The sequence below is a fragment of the Pseudophryne corroboree genome, chromosome 7, assembly GCF_028390025.1.
Source record: "Pseudophryne corroboree isolate aPseCor3 chromosome 7, aPseCor3.hap2, whole genome shotgun sequence".
NCBI lineage: Eukaryota > Metazoa > Chordata > Amphibia > Anura > Myobatrachidae > Pseudophryne > Pseudophryne corroboree.
Genome location: NC_086450.1, coordinates 263,698,762 through 263,724,903, shown reverse-complemented (window position 1 = coordinate 263,724,903; position 26,142 = coordinate 263,698,762). Strand labels below are relative to the sequence as shown.

The 26,142-nt window shown below is 45.3% G+C and overlaps 1 protein-coding gene across 3 annotated transcripts in view; it reads left to right on the top strand.

Moving 5' to 3' along the window:
- Window positions 1-26,142, top strand: part of SLC29A4 (solute carrier family 29 member 4) — a 601,272-nt gene that overhangs the window by 249,718 nt on the left and 325,412 nt on the right. For all 3 annotated transcript variants that reach the window (XM_063934124.1, XM_063934122.1, XM_063934123.1), the window contains one exon: window positions 17,986-18,114. In XM_063934124.1, coding sequence (XP_063790194.1) covers window positions 17,986-18,114 — 129 coding nt within the window. The remainder of the gene's footprint in view (window positions 1-17,985; window positions 18,115-26,142) is intronic.

Below are 26,142 nucleotides of genomic sequence, written 5' to 3'. Positions count from 1 at the left end.
CTTCAGTTTGCTAACTTTCCGTTTGATCGGACCAAAATCGCATACATCATTTCACTTCTGACCGGACCAGCTCTGGATTGGGCTTCACCCTTATGGGAGAGAACTGATCCCATACTCTTGAATTACCCAGAATTTGTGGAACTTTTCGTAAAATCTTTGACGAGCCAGGCGGACCACCTCTGCCTCTTTGGAGATTCTGCATCTGCGTCAGGGAACCCGTTCCATCACCCAGTACGTGATCCAAATCCATACTCTGTCTTCCGAAGTGGGCTGGAATGAAGAGGCTCTCTTTGCCGCCTTTTGGAATGGTCTCTCCGACAAAATTAAAGATGACCTGGTCACTCAGGATGTGCCAGTTAAGCTTGATCAGCTTGTTTCTTTATGTAACAATATTGATCTAAGATACAAGGAGCGCTGTCTTGAGAGAACAAGGTTCGAGTGACCCAAACCTCGGGCCTGTCCCACTCCTAGACCATCCTCACCGTCTACTGAAGAACCCATGCAGGTCAACTGCTCTCGTCTCACCAATGAGGAACGTCAAAGATGCAGACAGGGCAACCTCTGCATGTATTGTGGGACGGCCGACCACTTTGTTAAGTCTTGTATTCAACGACCGGGAAACTCCCGCTCCTAGCTTACGCAGGAGAGGTTAAGCTAGGAGATTTCCCCAACCAATTTACCAGGAAGGAATCACTGTTGGCTGTATGTCTGGAACTTCCCTCTACCTCCCTTCATGTTACAGCACTTTTGGATTCTGGAGCTGCAGATAGCTTCATTACTTCCACCTTAGTCCGACAGTCTGAAATACCAACCACTAGTTTAGAGCGAGCTATCTCTATCACCGCAGTTGACGGAAGTTATATCCCTGAAGGGATCATCACCCACAGTACAGTTCCTCTGAAGATGAAAGTTGGTATTTTCCATTCTGAAGTTATCTCTTTCCTGGTAATTCCCAAAGCCTCTCAAAAAGTAATCTTAGGATTCCCGTGGTTGCAGGAGCACAACCCCCGCTTGGATTGGCAAACTATGGATGTACTTGCCTGGGGGAAGTCGTGTTCTCAAAGCTGTTTATCCACCGTCAAGCCACTCTTTACCCTACACTCCACTGATCTCCCAGATTCCCTTTCTGGACGTGTTCAGTAAGCAAGGGGCGGATACTTTGCCTCCCCACCGAAGTTGGGACTGCCCTATCGAGTTACTGCGTATAAGCTTATAACCTTATACGCATTTGCACAGGAAACGAGTGGAAGACTGCGTTCAATACTCGCGACGGGCATTACGAATTATTATTCCGAAATCTCCTCTATAAGTGCCTGGTTGTGTATCTGGACGATATTCTAATATTTTCCAAAGATCTGAAAGTCCATCGGGAACAAGTCAGAGAAGTCTTGAGACGTCTAAGGGAAAATCGACTCTTTTGTAAACTAGAGAAGTGCACGTTTGAGGTTCCCTCCATCCCTTTTTTAGGTTACATCATTTCCAGGAGGGAATTACAGATGGATCCTGCCAAAGTCCAAGCAATCAGAGATTGGACCCTTCCTACCACTCTGAAGGGAATCCAGCGTTTTTTAGGCTTCGACAATTTCTATAGGAAGTTTATTAAAGATTATTCCTCCATCATTAAGCTGATTACAGCACTAACAAGAAAAGGGTCCAATTCTGCAGCTTGGCCACCTGAGGCACTAAAAGCCTTTTCATTTCTATAAGAGGCCTTCCTGTCTGCTCCTATCCTTCGGCAACCTGATCTCAGTCATCCTTTTCAGGTGGAGGTGGATGCTTCTTCTGTAGGAGTGGGGGCCGTCTTATCCCAGTACTCCGCGGACCAGATAGCTCACCCTTGTGCTTATTTTTCCTGAAGATTCTCTCCGGCAGAACAAAACTACGCCATTGGAGAACAAGAATTGCTTGCCATAAAACTTGCTTTTGAAGAGTGGAGGTACTTAATGGAAGGAGCTCAGCACCCAATCTCAGTAACCACAGATCACAAAAATCTTTTATATCTTCAGACCGCCCAATGTTTAAACGCTCCTATTGGTGGTCTCATCTGAAGACAGATGTTTTGGAATTCATAGCTGCCTGCCCAAAGTGCGCCCAACATAAAAGTCCAAGAGGATCACCATTGGGTCTTCTTCATCCGCTATCGGTTCCACAAAAACCCTGGACACACATCTCCATGCATGGCTTTGTGAAGGGCAGGTCATGTTAAACTAACTTAATAAGCTTCTACGAGAAAGTGAGCGATAATATTGATCAGGGTCAAGCAGTGGATGTGATCTTTTTGGACTTCGCTAAGGCCTTTGACAAAGTTCCACATAGGAGACTAATTCTCAAACTAAGAGAGCTTGGGGTAGGAAACACTATTTGTACTTGGGTGAGTAATTGTCTGTTCAGTAGGGAACAGTGAGTGGGGATTAATGGGATGTACTCTGAATGGGATTCAGTACTCAGTGGAATAACACAGGGCTCAGTACTTGGCCCATTGCTGTTTAACATATTCATTAATGACCTAGGAGAGGGACTGGAAAGCACAGTGTCAATTTTCGCAGATGATACTAAACTATGGAGAGTAAATAATTCAGGCAAGGATGTTGAGCCTCTACAGAATGACTTATCTAGACGTGAGGTCTGGGCGGATAAATGGAGAATAAGGTTCAATATTGACAAATGTAAAGTTATACACTTTGGGACTAAGAACAATCAGGCAGCCTATAAACTAAATGGGGAAAATGTAGGGATAACGGTAGTTGAAAAAGATTTGGGAGTGCTCATCGATAATAAACTTGGTAGCAGTGCGCAATGTCAGAGTGCAGCAACAAAGGCTAATAAGGTGTTATGCATAAAATGGGGAATGGAGACAAGGGATGAGAGTGTAATCCTGAGACTGTATAAATCATTGGTGCAGCCACATCTGGAATATTGTGTACAGTTCTGGGCACCTCACTATAAAAAAGATATCTTGGAACTCGAAAGGGTTCAAAGGCGAGCCACTAAACTGGTTAAGGGGTTAGAGGCACTGGATTATGAGGAATGACTTAAAAGGTTAGATACTGTATGTTCATACTGGAAAAGAGGCGACAGAGGGGACATTATTAATATTTATAAATACATTAAGGGACAATACAAGGATTTATCAAATATTTTCTTTATAAAAAAAACACTACATAGGACACGAGGACACCCCCTGAGGTTAGAAGAAAAAAAAAATCCATACTCAACGGAGAAAAGGGATCTTCACAGTAAGAACAGTAAGGATTTGGATTTCTCTGCCAGAGAAGGTAGTAATGGAGGACTCAATCAATAAGTTTAAAAATGGATTAGATAAATTCCTAGTTAAAAAAAATATCTATGGATACAGCATTTAATTAATATAAAAATTATAGTACAGATTGAACTCAATGGACATTTGTCTTTTTTCAACCTCAACAACTATGTAACTATATTATACACAGGGCACACTGTGAGTGGACTCTGCCTGCCGTAATGTGTAAAAGGGTGCTCTACCTGCCGTAATGTGTAAAAGGGGTCTCTACCTGCCGTAATGTGTAAAACTGGACTCTATCTGCTGTAATGTGTGACAGAGGATCTACCTGGTGTAATGTGTAAAAGGGGACTCTACCTGGTGTAATGTGTAAAAGGAGTTCTACCTGGTGTATTGAGTGTAAGTGGCGCTACTGTGCAGCACATAAAGCCACACCCCAATATTACTGGCCCGGTTTTGAGTAGGGGTGGTTGCGCAGATGTTGTTTCTTGCACACAGTGCTAAAATGTCTAGTTATGGCACTATCTGACTATATAAAGTTTATGAAAAATACAAAGAATATATTAGAAATATCTTCTTTGTATTATTCTAATCATTTTTATAGCCAAAACTTTGGAGCAAAAAGTCTGTAGCAGGTGAGGCACTGCCTAACCTTTCTGCACATCTCTAATTAAAACTCGCCAAATTTCTAGCAGTATATGCTGCTGAATATTTGTATAATGCCCACATGAACCCTTTGGCTCTTATATTGTGTGTAAATCTGGCTCTGGTATAAGCCAATGCCTCCTGAGCAATTTACCTCACCGCACGTCTCTGAAAGGCCCCCACACATCAGCAATCACAATTTATTATTTCATAGATCCTGTGACTTTTTCACAGATTTATTGTTCCCCAGTCCATCTAATGGTGCCCATAAACTTGTGAGATATCTGGTACAATCCTTCGATTTTGACTGCATCAGTGCGATAAATCGCAGGATTATATGCACATCGAATGTGTCCCCCATGGCAATACGCGGGCACGCTGGTCGAATCTCGCATCTCAAGATATTATGTGCTGCACTTAATATTTTTCGAATCGCACATGCGCTCGCATGCTGTTTTTACCACATTTGATTTATCGCACTGTGGGGGTAATTCCAAGTTGATCGCAGCAGGATTTTTGTTAGCAGTTGGGCAAAACCATGTGCACTGCAGGGGAGGCAGATATAACATGTGCAGAAAGAGTTAGATTTGGGTGGGTTATTTTATTTCTGTGCAGGGTAAATACTGGCTGCTTTATTTTTACACTGCAAATTAGATTGCAGATTGAACACACCACACCCAAATTTAACTCTCTCTGCACATGTTAAATCTTCCTCTCCTGCAGTGCACATGGTTTTGCCCAACTGCTAACAAAAATCCTGCTGCGATCAACTTGGAATTACCCCCTGTGATGTGCAAGCTGTGAGGTATTTAGCTCACTTCCTGGCCACTCAGGGTCAGTGCTAGGTTTCTAGACACCCTAGGAAAAGCTACACTACACCGCCACTGTCCCCCAAATCCAAACCACCCCCCGCCCAGTCACTCACATATATAATTGACTTCTTTAAATGTTATTATATTCATTTTTAGGTTTCTGAACAACATGAACATAAAAATAATAATACTATAAAATGTATTACAAATTACAATAACATTAACACAGTCTGCAGGACCACCATGTAATACTAAGAGCATTTTAGTGACCACCAGACAACACAGAGCATATGAATGAACGCCAGACGATAAGTAGTCAATTTAAGTGAATACGAGACAATACGGAGAGCATTACTTTGACCGCCATAGAATATTGACAGTACTTTAGTGACACAATACTTTTTGTGACCACCAGGCAATATGGAGAGCATTTTAGTGACCGTCAGACAATAAGAAGAGCATTACTGTGGCTGCCATACAATACGGAGAGCATTTTTATGACCTCCAAACAATACGGAGAGCATTTATATGACCACCAGACAATACAGAGAGCATTTTTATGACCGCCAGACAATACGGAGAGCATTTTTATGACCTTCGAATATCTTATCTCTTCATTAAATAACCTTCCTAAAAAATCATTAACTTCTTCAGCAACAACCTCATTCAACATAATTAGCCAGTAATATCTCCACCAGACCCCTACATTATTAATTACATTTATGTTCAAAAAGCAGCTCATTCAATCGCGCACTTGATAAGTACAGTGCTCCAATCCCAAATATCTAGAGACCCTTGGTCTTTTCTGTTGGGCCTTCCAGTTATTAACACACCTCCAAATACCGGTAAATTACTGACTCAGATTTTAAATGCTGCTCGCTGCTCAATAGCTCTCCATTGGAAAAAGAAGGAGGCCCCCCCTATTAAGATGGTTATTTATAAAGTATGGTACTTCGCAAGCATGGAAAAAATCACTGCATACCTCCATAACAGATCCTTCCAGTTTCTTATGGTTTGGGAATTATGGTTTAACTCTCAAGCTCCAGCATGTAGAAGGCGCGCCCCTAGGGGCTCCGCGACACTCCTACTGTGATTTTAGGAGTCTCACCTCCCATAGAGTAGATTTGTGACCGTCCTTAATACCATATGTTCGTGTACCTTAAGCATTGCCTCCTAGGTTACATTGACGCTCCGAGCGGTATCGGCTGTACATAGAGGCGCGCCGACGGACCCTCCGACTCTGTCTCTTTTCATCCTTCTCTATACTTTCCTTTCTCTTCTTTTCTCGCTTTCTCTTTATTCTTCTTCTCCCCACTGATGCAACCACGAGATTGTTTTTCTTTTTCGTTTTTTTTTGGGGTTCCTAATTAATCAAAGTGCTTTGGTCGCTATTGACGAATGCTTTATTTCTATTTCCTTTACTACCAACACAATGTTTTTTTTTCCAATATGGGAACCCCACGATCTCTGTTCTTAGATTATATCTCTGCTATACAAATAATGTTGTTTTAAGGATAAACCCTCCCCACCCGTTGTGGGGGGCTAATGTAACCCTGTACAACTTGAAAATTAAATAAACAATTTAAAAAAAAAAAAAAGCAGCTCATTCTGCTCAATGTAATCTACAGAACCAATTCCTAACCTCAATAAAAATATTATAATAAAACCCACATAGCTTACCTCATAATTATTTATAGCCACACCATCTCTCAGTCACATCATCATCTCCTCCCTGTGTCTCTCAGCCACACCATCTCCCCACTGCGTCTCTCTGCCACACCATATGCCCCGAGTCTCTCCGCCATATCATCATCTCATCTCCCCCATGCATCTCTCAGCTTCCCCATCTTCCCCTGTGCCTCTCAGCAACACCATTTCCTCCCTATGTCTCTCATCCACACCATCCCCCGCGTATCTATAAGCCACACCATCATCTCCTCCTACATCCTCAGTTACACCATCTCCCCACTGCTTCTCTCAGCCGCACCATCTCCCAGCTGCGTCCTCAGCCGCACCTTCTCCCCCTGCATCTCTTAGCCTTCCCCTCTTTCCACACCTCTTAGCCTCCCCCTCACTCCATAAGTTTCAGCCTCTCCCTCACTCTGTGTCTCTCAGCCTCCCCCAACCCCAGTAACATAGTAACATACATAGAACACGCCAGCTACACACATAGAACATGCATGTAACCAAGTGCAAACAGTAACATGGTTCCCACATATACTATACATAGCATACACCTGCTGCAAACTGAGAAAGTACACATGCTACATTGTACATAAAACCCACAATCACACAGAACATGTGTTACATTATACATGGAACATACATGCTAAGCAAATAAAATATGTATGGAAGCCGCATGTCCAGGGATCACATGGCAAGCTTTTATAGCCTGTAGTATGTACAGCTGGGGAGTCTCAGCTCTCTCTCTCCAGACATAAAGTGGACCGGGGCGGGGTAGCAGAGTATGGGCGGCACTGCAGGCAGGTACACTGCATATATCGCATAGCAGGAGTCCTGGATCCTCTTTAGTGCAGGCACAGGAAGCGTTACTTCACAACGTCAACGTCACGTTCCCGGCTGCCCTGCCGCTGGCTACTAGGAAGAGCTGTCATGCCGCCGAGCACTGTGGGTTTTGCTCGGCTGCACAATTAAGTTTGTAGTTGGTGGCAGCTGCAAGGTATACTCCATACTTGCACTGTTGTAATGTGTTAGGAGGTCCCAGCAGCTCCCCCCAGGAGCCGGCGCTCATAGGCAGCTGCCTAAAGCTGCCTAATGGTAACGCCAGCCCTGTGGACACTGCCCTCCACCCTGGTTGCAAGGGAAATGCGATAAATCGCACTGAAACAGCCCTGGTGTGTGTGTTAAATGATCTTCTGATGGCAAGAAACAGAGGTGACTGTTCAATATTAATCCTTCTGGATCTCTCTGCAGCATTTGATACCGTGGGCCATGGGCTTCTGATTGAGCGACTGATACATTTTTGTGGATTGAATGGCACAGTCCTAAGTTGGTTCAAATTATTTCTCACAGGCAGGTCACAGAGAGTATCGTCTAAAGTGTACTCATCACCATCAGTGCCATTGCCATGTGGTGTTGCATACTATCCCCCATGCTTTTGCAGTATACATGCTCCCGCTGGGTGAAATAATCAGGCACCATGGCCTCGTCTACCACTGCTATGCAGATGATACACAACTATACTTGTCCTTTGCTCCGGGCACTGATAACCCAATAGCAACCCTAAATGGTTGTCTAGCTGAGCTCCAAGAGTGGATGAGCGCCAGTTGGCTGCGACTGAACCTGGATAAAACAGAGGCCCTTATGATAGGACCGCAACATCAAAGGACAAGACTGCAGCATAGCCAACCAACTGGACTTACACTCGGGGATTCAGAATTACAAACCACTGATCATGTGCAGAATCCTGGATGGTGGCTTGACACTTAAACATCAGATATCAGCCACAATCAAATCCTCATTCTTTCACCTGAGGAACATAGCCAGAATCAAGCACTTAATTCCCTCAGATGATCTGCCAAAAGTCATACATGCATTTGTATCATCTCGATTAGACTACTGTAATGCCCTCTACCTTGGTCTCCCAGCAAAAGAATTGCACCGCTTACCGCTGGTGGAAAACACAGCTGCCAGGCTCATAACCAACCAGACCCGTTCTAGCTACATAACACCCATCCTCTACTCCCTTCACTGGCTGCCTGTTAGATGGTGAATCATCTTCAAGATTGGCTTACTGAGTTTCAAAGCATTACTTGACCTGGGCCCAAGGTAACTGAAGCAGCTTCTGATCCCATACTGCCCCACTCGATTACTACGATCTGTTGATGATGGACTTTTAGCAGTACCTAGAATCTCCCGTAATTCATCTGGGGGTCGAGCTTTTAGTCATGCGGCTCCGACTGTATGGAACTCACTTCCCCACACAGTGTGAGAGGCCCCAACTATAGAGTACTTCAAAAGTATACTCAGGACTTTCCTGTTTACTCAAGCATTTCCATAATGTCCCTTTAGTATCTTCATGCTTCTGTATTTTTTGAAAAGCTGTTCTGTACTTCATTATCTTCTGTACTATATTATGCTATGTATCTGTTAAGCGCCTTGAGTCCTATTGGAAAAAAGAGCGCTATATAAATAAAATAATTATTATTATAAATGTATTATTGTATGCGCATCGAATGCACAAAAAAAACCTTTTGATGCGATTTTTCGCACGGGGAGCTTCAAGGAAAATCGAAGTGCGATATAGTATCGCGCTCAATCGCACAACTGTATGGGCACCATAACTTTGCCCATACATTACAGATTAGTTTCAGTGATCTGCAGATTTTTTCCTTCCAAAGATTTGATTTGCACATCTTGAAAGTGTCCATACATCACCTCAATCTATTGTCATTTTACTTGTCACATGTAGAAAATGTAAATAAAGGTCATACTACTACTACTACTACTACTACTACTACTACTACTCCTCTCCACCATCCTCCTTCTACTCTTGAACTCCACCACTATATATATATACCACTATATTGAACCCTTCTGTTAATAGTAAACAAGTTGTGGTGTTCCCCTCACTAAGCATAACCAGCCCTGGGCTCTTGGATCCAACCTGGTTCTAAAAATATGAGGAAAATAATTAGTAGCGGTCACCCGTATTTTTAGGCCCAGCACTGGGCTCCACTAGCAATGGTCACCCCCAGCCAAAGCATTCATCCTCCCCTAGCTAGTCAGCCTAGGCCGGGGATTCCTAGTTAAGTGGGGTTTCCCCCATGCTCCAGAGTGGTTTGGTGTGAGGTTGATAGCTGACAAAGTGCATACCCCATGCATGGCTGTGGTTGGTTGTGAACTCGAACTAGACGGTATATTGGATTGTGGTCTGAAATTGGGGTCTGAAATTCTAGAGCAGAAACTGGGAGGTCTAATGTGGACTAGAACACAGGTTGGATGCTGCAATGCAAAGCAGTATCAGCTACACAGGATTGCTGGGATGCAGAGCAGAACCCGCTACATGTACTTAGATGCTGGGATGTGGAGCAGTACCAGCTATACAGAATTTCTGGGTACAACCAGCTACTTGGACTTAGATTCTGTGATGTGAAGCAGTACCAGCTACACAGGATTGCTGGGATATAGCCATCTACTTACACTTAGATGTTGGGGTGCAAAGCAGTATCAGCTACACAGGATTGCTGGGATACGACCAGCTACTTAGATACTGGGATGCAGAGCAGTACCAGCTATACAGTTTTGCTGGGTTACCACCAACTAATTAGACTTAGATGCTGGGATGCGGAGCAGTACTAGCTATACAGACTTGGATGCAGCAGCTAACACATGGATGGCACCAGCAGCAGAGGAATGGATGTGGCAGCAGACACTGGGATGGTACTAGTGATACAGGAACAACTGCTGCTGCTTTATACTGGGATGGCACCAGCTATATAGGAATGGATGAGGCAGCTGACACTGGGATGGCACCAGTGATACAGGACCAACAGCTGGGGATTTACACTGGGAAGGCACCAACTATACAGGAATGGATGCTGCAGCTGACACTGGGATGTCACCAGTGATACAGGAACAACTGCTGCAGGTTAACACTGGAATGAAGCCAGAGAGCACTTGATGGAGGTTGTGCTAATAGTCTCTAGGTGAATGCAGTCAGGAAGATACACAGTAACTTGATGCGGCTCTGGAGACAACAAAGCACTAACAACCAGGAAGTGTCTCTGAAGTATCTTTATACCCCTGGGCACTCTGGGATTGATTGACTTCCAATTGGATCCTGACAAGTCAGCTGATCTGTACTGTCATGGTACAGTACCTTTTTTTATGGTCTGTACCGATTTTTGGCTCTCCGAACTTCCATTGAAAGTATAGGAAAAGAACCCCTGGTCACGCCCCCTTTTCTAATTTGTACCGATTTTTATGTGTAAAATGTTGGAGGGTATGGACACATGCTACAGCTTGTATGCAGATGAGACCTCTCAGGACATTCTGGAAGACTGCAGGATATATAGCAAGGGTAAGTCATAAGGCTATCTGGTAAATTATGGGAGAAATAGTCAGGATTGCAACAGTAAAACCTCACCACCACCACCACCACCACCACCACCACCTGGACACCCATCTTGAATCATAGGGAAAATTGCTGAATTTTCATATAAAATACTGTAACTGGGAAAGTTAAATTCAAAGGAGTTCAGGAACACACTCTTAAAATGAAGTCCTCAAAATTCTTCACAGCTTTTATCTCCAGAAGAAATACCTTTGTCTTCTGAACAAGGGGACCATTCATCACCACTGTAAGGGGAATATAGAAAGTCCACTGAGTCAGCAGCGTAAGAATGCTTCCTCGAAACTGAAGTACAAAGAGGTTAAGTACTTGAATTCACAGATCCACGAATGTTCAGATGATATCTTGAATGGTAATGTGGACCTTTCTTACGTAAATCTGTAGATCTCATTGGTAGTTCCTGGGAGAAAACGTTACCAAAGAATAATGGGGCAGATGTATTAACCTGGAGAAGGCATAAGGAAGTGATAAACCAGTGAAAAGTGCAAGGTGATAAATGCCTCAGCCAGTCAGCTCCTTACTGTCAATTTGCATATTAGAGCTGATTGGCTGGTGCGTTTATCACCTTGTACTTATCACTGGTTTATCACTTCCTTACGCCTTCTCCAGGTTAATACATCTGCTCCATAAGACCTTCTAGGAAGGGAGTATCATCATAAACTGGATCGTAGTCTGAGTCCAAGTCTAAAGTAAGATACAAATCTTCTGTAGGAGTAACAGCATCAATGTCAAACTGCATTTTAGTGAGTTTGGAACTACAGATGTGCCCTCTTACATCCTTGCTGCAGTTACGCTAAATAGCCCTTGAAGTTGCGCCATGCCGTGTCTTTTTTTTGCGTTTTTCAGCGAAAATGCATCTTAGACACACAGTAATGTAATAGGATACACAAGCATGCCTTTATTCTGTGTGTAATTGCCACGGCATTTTGTATGCAAATACAGTTGCAGTCACACATAGACTATAGGCATGCTGCATATTATTGTAATCAGCAAAAGCTGCTTGTGTATCCTATTACATTACTTTGCATCTAATATGCATTTTTGCAGAAACAGTGCAGAAAAAGACGCTCTGCGCTACTGAGTCACACAGCACTCACATGTTATGTGTAACGTGACTTGTAGCACACGGAGCAAATATGTAAGAGGACACATCTGTACATGAGGAATTGAAAGTAGAGTCACATGAAACATAACCAACTCTTAAAACAGCATGTTGTCTTTGAATTGTCTTTGAATTTCTCCAATTCCTGCATTCTTTGATGTGTTGTCTCATCAAGGCTTGATCTTGTTCAGAAAGTGATGGATCGAAGAACTGAACATCATATGAATCTTCAGAAGGCTGAGAGGATGATGAACATAGTGTATTAGAACTTTAAGAAGAAGTGTTGCTTGATGGAGAAAAGGTAATGCTTGCAACTCTCAAGTCCAAGGTCCGAGGGTCTTGTATCTCATTTGTGATGCTTTCACTTTTTTCAGCCTGGAAGTCTTTGATACCCTGAACTAGTAGGGTCTGGTCTTGCTTGGATATTAATGCTAAGGAGGACTTTGCAATATTAGACTCTTCATAGATTGGATGGAACACTTAGATTATTCCAATTGGACTGATTACGTAGCGAATTCCCATTGAACTGCTTTAATGAAAGTGGATAGATCATTTAGCATTGAATCTGTGGACTCAATAAGAGGGGTAGCCCACTCTAAATCTCTGGCCCTGAAGGCTTGATGAAAATACTTAATGGCATTATCTGGAGTGATACTAGCAGATGATCCAGACTCAATATTAGAAAGGTATTGGCTTGCTAAATCTCCTTCAAAGTAAACAGATGAAGACTTGGTAGACTGATCAATAGACAAATGCCTATCAGCTTGAATGAGTTTAAATGCAGGAGAGGAAGGAGTTGACAATTTTGAAATATCCATGGATGGTTGAGACTTTAGTGCTACTTCTGAATTGGTCTTCGTGTTACCAATTTGTAGATTGCTCTCAACTTCTGTTAAGGAGATCCACACATCCTGATGACAGTGAGTAAGAGCATTGGAATTATCCTTTGAAGGATGAGATGAAGTTCTCCCTGTAGCTGTCTCAGGGTGCTTGGACAAAAACACAGAACTAGAAACGTTCTTAGAGGGATTCTTCTTAGAAGAATACAGTTTCAAAGTTTCTGGATAATTTTTTTTTAATTACAGCGTCACCAATGGCCATCAAGTTTTGTAGTATCATCAGAGTCGAGTGTATTAATTAATTCCAAAGCTTTACCTCTGAAGGATAGGAAAAGGTATTCAACAATATTGGTGGGAGTTATATCAGATGATAAGTCAGACTCCATGATAGTGTGTTATTTATTCACCAATGCATGTTATTGCTCTAGATCTCCATCAAAGTAACCAAATGATGAAGCATCAACTGAATTATGTGAGGTTGAAGCTTGCTAATCACACTCAGGAACAGAAATTGAATTGACCTAATAAATGTCACACTGGTGAGAAGATGACCCATCTGGAACTGAAGAGTCGAAGTCCCGAATAGGAACTATCAGGACACTTGAAACCCTGTCCTGGGGTAAGGTGCTGGAAGCTGAAGTTGAAGTACTGCAGTTCCCCGCTGAGATTGAGACACTTATTTATCCTACAAAAACTGTGGACTCAGAACACTTTGTTAGAGGATTTGAAACAGAACCTCTTCCTGAGGAGACAGGCTGAAGTATTTTAATGGAGCAGACAAACTCTGGACTGGAGCTGGAACATGCAGAATCTAGAGGTTTAGATGGCCCATCTTGAAGCTGGAACACAGAGACGCTCTCGGGATATGGCTGACAGGAGTCCATGTCTGCATCTGTGGCACTGGAAACCCCTCCTGGGGCAGAGAACTCTAATGTTCCTCCTGGAGCTTGAGCATCAGATACCCCCTTCCAGGGTTAAAACATCAGATGCCTCTTCTAAGGCCGGCAAATCAGGTGCCCCTCCTCTAGGGGTTAACATGACAAATGTTTCACTTGGAACTGGAGGCTCATATGCTCCTTCTGGAGCCAACACATTGGATGCTTCTTCATGGGCTCTGATGTTGGATGCTTCTTTAGAAGCATCCAACAGATACATGAACAGATGTCCCACCTGAGATTACAGAATCAGACACTTTTTTGGTGATATATGAGACTTGAAGGTGTTAGTTTGATTCCCCGAACCCGAGACTGACTTTTTGTCACAGGACCACAATTATAAATTTTAATTTATTCTAGAGCAGCTTCCTTGGCACCCTTATCGGGATTAGTGGGAGCTGGAACTGCAGATGATACAGGAGATGGCTTAGAGACACGGACACTGTGGTGTTTAACTCTGTCACCAATTCTAGACCTACATAGGGTGCAATATTTAATGTGATAGTCAGTACTTCTGCAGTAAAATCAGAGGTGTAGCTGCTTTCGAAGCTTGCATTCAGTTTCAGAAAGCTTGGCCCATGGATAACTCTGATGCACAACATCTCTTTGTGCGGTGGTCAGAGGAGTCATCTGACCACTTACTAACTCACATTCGGATCCTGACAAGTCAGCTGAACTGTACTGCCATGGCTGCACCCAGGGCTGGTTTTGGAGGGAGCTCTAGTGTACTGCATACTGAGAACTTGGGGAACTGAGATTTTTGCAAAAGGGAATGGAAACAATACATTAACATGAACTCTGCAGTTTAGGTCTAGCACTTCCAGCAGTAATCCGGAGTCCGGAGTCTGCAGGCCTCACAGACAGAGATAGTGCACAATCAGTCATCAGCTAGCAGTACATACACATGCTGCAGCTTGTATGCAGATGAGACCTCTCTTCTGGAAGACTGCAGAACAGATAGCAATGGTAAATCACAAGACAATCTGGTAAATTATGGGAGAAATAGGATTGTGACACCCCATCCCACAACATAACCAGTTTCAACCAACCAGTCTCAACCCCTGGTTCAAAAAATATGGGAAACAAAATGTGCAGGGGTCACTAATATTTAATGAACCAGCATCAGACTCTTGGAGCCGGCCTGTTCTAAAAATATGAGGAAAAATTAGTAGGGGTCCCCCATATTTTTAGAACCAGCACTTGGCTCCATTAGCAGGTGGGATGATGCCACAGCCAGAGGACAAACTTAATAGGTCTCCCAGCCAAAGCATTCATCGTCCCTAATTAGTCAACCCAGGCCAGGGATTCCTGGTGAAGTGGGGACCACCCAATAAAGGGGTTCCCCCTCTCCAGTCTACCCCAGGCCTGTGCTGAAGCCCGGAGCTATCTCCCCGCACTGCTGGGTGGTGGGTGCGAGGTTAATAGCTGAAAAAACTTTATATTGTCCATTATAGTGGGATTACATGTCCCAACAAGCATGCCCCAGCATGCTGGCACTTGGAGAACCACAAGTGCCAGCATGCCTGGACTTTAAGGGCCCACTGCCACCTGTAGTCCTCTGTTATATAAATACTAAAAACACCAAAGGTTGTAAAACATTTATTTATGCATCATTCTTAACATAATAACATAGTCGATGAGGTTAAAAAAGACAAAATGACCATTGAGTTCAACCTGTATTGTACTCTATACGCTAATCTTCAACCTATATTGTACTCCTTACGCTAATCTTCACCTGGGGGGCAGCCTTTTAGCTCTTTTAAATGGCTGCTTCCTTCCTTAGGACTTTTGTTGGCTTCATGCGGCTTCTCCACCTGGGGGTCCGTGGCCATGTGACCTCTTTTGCATTGGTCACTGCCAACCCAGGACCCTGAAGTCTTCAGGAGCACTTGCCAACTACTCCTCCACCATTGGACTGCCTGCTTGATGACGCTGTGAGCCATGATTTTCTCACCGTGGCCATCTTGAATTTTAAAAATGCGCTGTGTGTTAGCCAATGATGGCTTGCAGTGCCATTTTTGAATTTGGCAGTGACAGTCACACCAATCAGGTGATTTCAATATATTCCCGGCTAGACTTCAAAGTTGAAAAAAATATTCCCGGGATCGCCGCCAGCATCACCAATCCACAGCTTACAGGTACCCATAAACACCTTCATCCCACTACTGTCACTGCTGCTATAGGCACCCCCCCACCACCACCACCACTACCACCACCACAATTGTTGCTATAGACACACTACCAAAGCACCTGTTAACTACCACTTCTAAAGACACCCACATTACTAATTTCAAAACCGCCACTGTATCCACCCGCACACCCACCCCACTACCGCCACCACCGTAGGCATCTGCTTGCACCTGATCATGTGCAGCATATAAAGCACTGCCCACAGTCAGAGAAATTGGTCACCTATCAGCCAATCCTTGCCATACAATAAAAACAAAGCCCTGATAAATTGTGATTTTTAAACATCGCCAGTAGGGGGAGCCCATAAATCACCTATTTATTTGGACAGTCATCTCCTGAATGGAGAATTGCCCTAATTTATCACAAATGTATGGAGGCCTTAAAATCACATTTGCGGCAAAAAAGAAGCCAGATGCTAGCAGAGTATCATGGGACCTGGCGCACTGAGAGGGGCTGTTTGGCACAAATGCAGCAAAGAGGTATGAAGAAACATCTGTATTCTAAATTGAAGTGTAAAAATAAAGCAGCCAGTATTTACCCTGCACAGAAACAATATAACCCACCCAAATCTAACTCTCTCTACGCATGTTATATCTGCCCATCCTGCAGTGCACATGGTTTTGCCCATTTGCTAACAAATTGGCTCCTGCGATCAGGTCAGAATTAGGCCCTTAGTAACTGCTGTAAATCATCGAATATCACTAGGAGTTTCATTTCACACCCTCCAAACAGCTGGACGACAAATCCAGTGGTTTATAGGGCAAAATGACAGGCATGCTAACTGGGGTGTAGTATGGTATGCCGGCGGCTGGGCTCCCGGCGACCAGCATACCGGCGCCGGAAGACCGACCGCCGGCATACCGACAGCGCGGCAAGCCAAATGAACCCCTTGTGGGCTCGCTGCGCTCACTGCGCTCGCCACGCTGCGGGCACGGTGGCACGCTACACGCGCCACGCTATTTATTCTCCCTCCAGGGGGGTCGTGGACCCCCACGAGGGAGAAAAAGTGTCGGTATGCCGGCTGTCGGGATTCTGGCGCCGATATACTGTGCTCCGGGATCCCAACAGCCGGCAACCTGAAGACCACCCTGCTAATTGCTTGCAATGCCAATGTGCATTGGCTGATGTTATACATGAATGGAGACGCAGAACAAATTAGGATGCAAGGAATGTGGATTTTAGTGGGTGGTACTGGAATGTGACAGGGTGGTGGCTAGTAAGACACAGGAATGTCTCGGATGTGCTGCTGACAATTACTGCATCTAAAGATGCAGAACCACTCGCACAGTATACCACATTTAGGCCCTCATTCCGAGTTGTTCGCTCGCAAGCTGCTTTTAGCAGCTTTGCACACGCTAAGCCGCCGCCTACTGGGAGTGAATCTTAGCTTATCAAAATTGCGAACAAAAGATTAGCAAAATTGCGAATAGACACTTCTTAGCAGTTTCTGAGTAGCTCCAGACTTACTCGGCAACTGCGATCAGTTCAGTCAGTTTCGTTCCTGGTTTGACGTCACAAACACACCCAGCGTTCGCCCAGACACTCCTCCGTTTCTCCAGCCACTCCTGCGTTTTTCCCAGAAACGGTAGCGTTTTTTCGCATACACCCATAAAACGTCCAGTTTCCGCCCAGAAACACCCACTTCCTGTCAATCACACTACGATCACCAGAACGAAGAAAAAACCTTGTAATGCCGTGAGTAAAATACCTAACTTAATAGCAAATTTACTTGGCGCAGTCGCACTGCGGACATTGCGCATGCGCATTAGCGACTAATCGCTCCGCTGCGAGAAAAATATAACGAACGAACAACTCGGAATGACCCCCTTAGATGGGAAAAAATACGCCTGTTATAGGACTGGTGCAAGTTTTGATGGAGTGTCCAAAATCGGCCACAGCATTAGCATAAAGATGCAGATACGGCTGCAGCAAATAACACGTCCACATTTGCTTCTGACTCAGAATCAGGCACTAAGTGTTTACTGTTTACACACTTGGCTCACCTTCACAAGAAGTTTTCAATGACCTTTTCATTTATCCATCCATTTTTATTGTTTATATGTTAATGTTGGGTAATAGCAATGAATATCTGGTAATATTTATTTGCAGGCTATCTTCTTGCTCTGGGACCGCTAATCTTTATTGGAATCTGCGATATCTGGCTTGATCTCTTTACAGTCAAACAATCTTATGCCATTAATCTTTTTGCTGTTGGGGTGGTGGCCTTTGGATGCACAGGTAAGTCATATAAAAACAAGCTATATTTATTCTGTGGTAATAAGCAGGGCCATTGAGAGGTACCCTGGGCCCAGGTACTGTATGGGGATGTGGCATAATAGGGGACATGACCACCCCTATTCCTCCCTGCCTCACTGCACAGTGATATTCATGAAGATGGCGCATGTGCACTAGAGAGCAAAGTCTCTGGCATGGTGTCAGAGTCTTTGCTTACACTGTCCAGTGCCATCTTCCCAAAAATGTCACTGGTAAGATGGTACGGCGGTGGAGACACCAGTAACAGATTTACCACAACGCAACCAAAGTGGCTGCTTAGAGCCCTGTAGTCCCAGGACACCCACTGACAAGCCTGTATAAAGGACATTTTCGGCAGACCACGAGCTCTGCCAAAATTGTCAGAGAGGTGGACTGGTTAAATACTCCCAACAGGCTGTCAGTGATTAGACAGCTGTAGGGTGCCTGCTACAGTGCACGCCTGTGTCTCCTGTCCTGGAGTATTGTGCATGTGACCCGTCATGACACATGTGTGTATGATGTCAGATGTGCAGAGAGAGGCTCTGGGATGTGGGATGTACACAGAAAACATGACGACTTCCAGTGTACTTTATTATAGTATTTTTAAAATTAGTTTAACATCCACCTACTTCAAATTCAATGAGGTGGGAGGGGAGTGGACAGTGTTACAATCATGCTACAGTCATGGCATGGAACATACTGGTGATATATTAATATACTATTATATTCTATTTTAAGTACTACCGTGTATGCCTGTTACCGATGCCTGCTTCAATCAGTGGGGCACTGATATATAATCAATACAGTTACATTGACTGAAGGGTGTAATAATGGGTATTATAAGGGATGGGGGACCTGCTAGGCTGCTACAATCAGTAAGGGGGGTGGGGGTAGAGGCACTCATATATAATGCAGTCAACACTAATGTGATTGTGTGTAATAAATGGTATAATAAGGTATGGGTGTCTGATTATATATCAGTGTGTGTGTCCCAGACTGATTGTGGCATGTCCCCATTCCCTATTAGAAGTCACCCATCCCTTATAATACCCATTATTGCACCTCTCAGTCAGTGACTGTATTGATTCTATATCAGTGTGACTCCATTAGCAATGCCTCTCCCTCCCCCCTACTCACTGATTTTAGCAGGTACTACTACAGTAAGTACAGTCACTGAGGGGTGTAATAATGGGTATTTAAAATTTTGTTATAAAAAATGCGGTCAGTGAGTGAGGGGGAGAAGCCGTAACTACACTTTTTGGTGCCCTGCGCCAGAAAAAGAATTGGTGTCCTCCTCCCCATATTTCCAATAGGGACGTAGGGAGTCATTTTTCCGCAGCCATGCGATCGGGTCTGAACAGCGCATACGCAGGCGCATCGGCCGCCAGTGACGGCCGACGCCGGGCAGTAACGAATCTAACGAAGAAAGCAGTCGTACCGGCGATCGTAAGAGGATTGACAGGCAGTTCGTGGGCGGATCCGGAAAAACACAGGCGTGCCCAGCCGTTCCGGAGGAGGATTCCTGACGTCACCACCTGTCCGGATTGTCGCAGTGGCTGAGTAATAGGCCCTACACACTGGGCGATATCACTCAAAGATATGAACGATCTCGTTCATTAATGAATGAGATACCGTTCATATCTTTGAGTGTGGAGGCACCAGCGATGAACGATGCGCGACCCCGCGCTCGTTCATCGCTGGTGCCCCGTCGGCTGTGCATGCAGGCCAATATGGACGATCTCGTCCATATTTGCCTGCACTTCTATGGAGCCGTGTGACGGGGGGAGTGAAGTAACTTCACTCCCTCCGTCACTGCTCCCCGCTGCCAGATCAGCCGTCGGCCGTATCCGCCGTCGGGCAGCTCGGCGGCGGATTGTTAAATGTGTAGGGCCCTTAAGTCCTGGGCTGTGCAGAAACTGCACAAACTTTTGTTTGTGCAGCTCACTGCACAGCCGATAGCACCCCTGCATGGCGCTTACCCCCTCCCCTGTAGGCTGCGATTACCTGGTCGCAGAAGTGCAAAAAATAGCCTGCGTGCGACCAGTTCTGAATTAGGCCCACAGAATAACTATATAAAACCAACAGGGTACAAGTGAGTGCCTTGTAGTGTCAAAATTTCTAAAGTGGTGGGGTAATTCACCCATTGTGGAAAGTGCAATGTATCGTAAAAAGACCAATTGACTTAACTCGCTCAGGTAATCTTCGATCAAATGAATCACAGGTATAGGTATATGAAATAAAAGCAAAGGCAGTTAACGGTAGTGTGTACCGTAAAAACAATATATGGAGGCAGTTGCTTCTATTTAGAGACACAGTTAGTCCCACATAAACATATTGGAAGCAAATTTCTTTAGAAAAAATACAGTTTTAATAAAAATAAAAAACAAACTCCATTAGTAAATGCAGGTATAAATCAAATGAGCTTATCTGTGCGCTTATACTCGGCGGGGGTGTGGGGCAGTCCCGGGCCCCTCCAACAAGCCCAGGCTAGGGTAATTCACACCTGCATCAACGCCCTACACTGGTAACATGCCTTTGTCAGGAATAGAGAAACATTAAGCAAGTAAGTTCTTAAATGCTAAGCAACGAAAAACAGTGCACGGGCTAATCCTGTACATTTGGGCGCCCATCACATGAAGAAATTTAATAGCGCTCTGACACTTAGGGCTGATTTAAAAGCCTTTTCTCTGACGTCCTAGTGGATGCTGGGAACTCCGTAAGGACCATGGGGAATAGCGGCTCCGCAGGAGACAGGGCACATCTAAAGAAAGCTTTAGGATCACCTGGTGTGCACTGGCTCCTCCCCCTATGACCCTCCTCCAAGCCTCAGTTAGATTTTCTGTGCCTGACGAGAAGGGTGCGCACTAGGGGCTCTCCTGAGCTCTTTGTGAAAGTTTTAGTTTAGGTTTATTATTTTCAGTGAGACCTGCTGGCAACAGGCTCACTGCATCGAGGGACTAAGGGGAGAAGAAGCGAACTCACCTGCGTGCAGAGTGGATTGGGCTTCTTAGGCTACTGGACATTAGCTCCAGAGGGACGATCACAGGTTCAGCCTGGATGGGTCACCGGAGCCGCGCCGCCGGCCCCCTTACAGAGCCAGAAGAGCGAAGAGGTTCGGAAAAATCGGCGGCAGAAGACTTTCCTGTCTTCAGATAAAGGTAGGCGCACAGCACCGCAGCTGTGCGCCATTGCTCTCAGCACACTTCACACTCCGGTCACTGAGGGTGCAGGGCGCTGGGGGGGCAGCGCCCTGAGACGCAATAAATCGATAGAAAACCTTTTATGGCTAAAATAAATGCATCACATATAACTCCTGGGCTATATGGATGCATTTAACCCCTGCCAAAACATACAAGAAAACGGATGATAAGGACGCCGAGAAAGGGGCGGAGCCTATCTCCTCAGCACACTGGCGCCATTTTCCCTCACAGCTCAGTTGGAGGGAAGCTCCCTGGCTCTCCCCTGCAGTCACTACACTACAGAAAGGGGTTAAAAAAGAGAGGGGGGCACAAGTTAGGCGCAGTATAAAATACAGCAGCTATAAAGGGAAAAACACTTATATAAGGTTATCCCTGTATATATATAGCGCTCTGGTGTGTGCTGGCAAACTCTCCCTCTGTCTCCCCAAAGGGCTAGTGGGGTCCTGTCCTCTATCAGAGCATTCCCTGTGTGTGTGCTGTGTGTCGGTACGTTTGTGTCGACATGTATGAGGAGAAAAATGATGAGGAGACGGAGTAGAGTGTCTGAAATAGTGTTGTCACCCCCTGGGGGGTCGACACCTGAGTGGATGTACTGTTGAAATTGCGTGACAGTGTCAGCTTTGTATAAAAGACAGTGGTTGACATGAGACAGCCGGCTACTCAGCTTGTGCATGTCCAGACGTCTCATACAGGGGCTCCAAAGCGCCCGTTACCTCAGATACAGACGCCGACACGGATACTGACTCCTGTGTCGACGGTGAAGAGACAACCGTGATTTCCAATAGGGCCACACATTGCATGATTGAGGCAATGGAAAAAGTTTACACTCTTCTGATAATATAAATACCACCAAAAAAAAAGGGGTATTATGTTTGGTGAGGAAAAACTTCCTGTAGTTTTCCTGAATCTGAGGAATAAAATGAGGTGTGTGATGATGCGTGGGTTTCCCCCCGATAACAATTGATAATTTCTAAAAAGTTATTGGCAGTATACCTTTTCCCGCCAGAGGTTAGGGTGCGTTGGGAAACACCCCCTAGGGGGGATAAGGCGCTCACACGCTTGTAAGAACAAGGGCTCTACCCTCTCTGGAGATGGCCGCCCTTAGGGATCCTGCTGATAGAAAGCAGGAGGGTATCCTAAAATGTATTTACACACATACTGGTGTTATACTGCGACCAGCAATCGCCTCAGCCTGGATGTGCACTGCTGGGTTGGCGTGGTCGGATTCCCTGACTGGAAATTTGATATCCTAGATAAGGACAGTATATTATTGCCTATAGAGCAATTAAAAGATGCATTTCTATATATGCATGATGCACAGCGGAATATTTGCCGACTGGCATCAAGTATAAGTGCGTTGTCCAATTATACCAGTAAAGTGGTCAGGTGATGCGGATTCCAAACGGCATTTGGAAGTATTGCCTTAACAAAAAAGGGGATGTACCCCAGGTCGCCTCTCAAAATAAGACGCCGTATTATCAGGCGCAGTCCTGGTTGGCAAGCGGACAAAAGGGTTCCTCTTTTCTGCTCGTGACAGAGGGAGAGGAAAATGGCTGCAGAGATCAGCCAGTTCCAAGGAACAGAAACTCTTTTCCGCCTCTGCCAAGCCCTCAGTATGACGCTAGGGCTTTACAAGTTCAGGCACGGTGGGGTCCCGTTCTCAATGAATTTCAGTGCGCAGTGGGCTCACTCGCAAGTAGACCCCTGGATCCTTCAGGTAATATTTCAGGGGTACAAATTGGAATTCGAGACGTATCCCCCTCGCCGTTTCCAAAGGTCTGTTTTACCGACGTCTCCCGCTGACAGGGAGGCAGTTTTGGAAACCATTCACAAGCTGTATTCCCAGCAGGTGATAATCAAGATACCCCTCCTGCAACAGGGAACGGGGTATTATTCCACACTATTGTGGTACCGAAGCCAGACGGCTCGGTGAGACCGATTTTAAAATCTAAAATCTAAAATCTTTGAACACTTGCATACAGAGGTTCAAATTCAAAATTGAGTCACTCAGAGCAGTGATTGCAAACCTGGAAGAAGGGGACTACATGATGTCTCGGGACATCAAGGATGCTTACCTTCATGTCAAAATTTACCCTTCTCACCAAGGGTATTTCAGGTTATGGTACAGAACTGTCACTATCAGTTCGGACGCTGCCGTAGGGATGGTCCACGGCACCCCGGGTCTTTACCAAGGTAATGGCCGAAATGATATCCCTTCGAAGGAAGGAAATTTTAGTTATCCCTTACTTGGACGATTCCCTGATAAGGGTAAGATCCAGGGAACACTTGGAAGTCGGTGTAGCACTATCTCAGGTAGTGTTGCGGCAGCACGATTGGATTCTCAATATTCCAAAATCGCAGCTGGTTCCGACGACTTGTCTTCTGTTCCTAGGGATGATCCTGGACACAGTCCAGAAAGAAGGTGTTTCTCCCGGAGGAGAAAGCCAGGGAGTTATCCGAGCTAGTCAGGAACCTCCTAAAACCGAACCAGGTCTCAGTGCATCAATGCACAAGGGTTCTGGGTAAAAATGGTGGCTTCCTACGAAGCAATCCCATTCGGCAGATTCCACGCAAGACTTTCCAGTGGAACCTACTGGACAAATGGTCCGGGTCGCATCTTCAGATGCTTCAGCGGATAACCCTGTCACCGGGGACAAGGGTATCCCTCCTGTGGTGGTTGCAGAGTGCTCATCTTCTAGAGGGCCGCAGATTCGGCATTCGGGACTGGGTCCTGGTGGCCACGGATGCCAGCCTGCGAGGCTGGGGAGCAGTCACACAGGGAAGAAATTTCCAGGGCTTATGGTCAAGCCTGGAGACATCTCTTCATATAAACATTCTGGAACTAAGGGCCATTTACAATGCCCTAAGTCAAGCGAAACCCCTGCTTCAGGGTCAGGCGGTATTGATCCAATCGGACAACATCACGTCAGTCGCCCACGTAAACAGACAGGGCGGCACGGGAAGCAGGGGGGCAATGGCAGAAGCTGCAAGGATTCTTCGCTGGGCGGAAGATCATGTGATAGCACTGTCAGCAGTGTTCATTCCGGGAGTGGACAACTGGGAAGCAGACTTCCTCAGCAGACACGATCTACACCCGGGAGAGTGGGGACTTCATCCAGAAGTCTTCCACATGATTGTGAACCGTTGGGAAAAACCAAAGGTGGATATGATGGCGTCCCGCCTCAACAAAAAAAACTGGACAGGTATTGCGCCAGGTCAAGAGACCCTCAGGCAATAGCTGTGGACGCTCTGGTAACACCGTGGGTGTTCCAGTCAGTGTATGTGTTCCCTCCTCTGCCTCTCATACCAAAAGTACTGAGAATTATACGGCAAAGGGGAGTAAGAACGATACTCGTGGCTCCGGATTGGCCAAGAAGAACTTGGTATCCGGAACTTCAAGAGATGCTCACGGACGAACCGTGGCCTCTACCTCTAAGAAAGGACCTGCTCCAGCAGGGGCCTTGTTTGTTCCAAGACTTACCGCGGCTGCGTTTGACGGCTTGGTGGTTGAACGCCGGATCCTGAAGGAAAAAGGCATTCCAGATGAAGTCATCCCTACCCTGGTCAAGGCCAGGAAGGACGTAACCGCAAAACATTATCACCGCATTTGGCGAAAATATGTTGCGTGGTGGGAGGCCAAGAAGGCCCCTACAGAGAAATTTCAACTGGGTCGTTTCCTTTTCCTGCAAACAGGACTGTCTATGGGCCTAAAATTAGGGTCCATTAAGGTTCAATTTTCGGCCCTGTCGATTTTCTTCCAAAAGGAACTGGCTTCAGTGCCTGAAGTTCAGACATTTGTAAAAGGGGTACTGCATATACAGCCTCCTTTTGTGCCTCCAGTGGCACCTTGGGATCTCAATGTTGTGTTGAGTTTCCTAAAGTCACATTGGTTTGAACCACTCACCACTGTGGACTTAAAATATCTCACATGGAAGGTGACGATGCTGTTAGCCCTGGCTTCAGCCAGGCGTGTGTCAGAATTGGCGGCTTTATCATATAAAAGCCCTTATTTAATATTTCATTCTGACAGGGCAGAATTGAGGACTTGTCCTCAATTTCTACCTAAGGTGGTTTCTGCATTTCACATGAAGCAACCTATTGTGGTACCTGCGGCTACTAAGGACTTGGAGGATTCCAAGTTGCTTGACGTGGTCAGGGCCCTGTAAATATATGTTTCCAGGACGGCTGGAGTCAGAAAATCTGACTCGCTGTTTATCCTGTATGCACCCAACAAACTGGGTGCTCCTGCTTCTAAGCAGACGATTGCTCGTTGGAATTGTAGTACAATTCAGCTTGCACATTCTGTGGCAGGCCTGCCACAGCCAAAAATCTTAAAATGCCCACTCCACAAGGAAGGTGGGCTCATCTTGGGCAGCTGCCCGAGGGGTCTCGGCTTTACAACTTTGCCGAGCAGTTACTTGGTCAGGAGCAAATACGTTTGTAAAATTCTACAAATTTGATACCCTGGCTGAGGAGGACCTGGAGTTCTCTCATTCGGTGCTGCAGAGTCATCCGCACTCTCCCGCCCGTTTGGGAGCTTTGGTATAATCCCCATGGTCCTTACGGAGTTCCCAGCATCCACTAGGACGTCAGAGAAAATAAGAAATTACTTACCGATAATTCTATTTCTCGTAGTCCGTAGTGGATGCTGGGCGCCCATCCCAAGTGCGGATTGTCTGCAATACTGGTACATAATTATTGTTACCAAAAAATTTGGGTTATTGTTGTAGTGAGCCATCTTTTATAGAGGCTTCTCTATTATCATGCTGTTAACTGGGTTCAGATCACAAGTTGTACAGTGTGATTGGTGTGG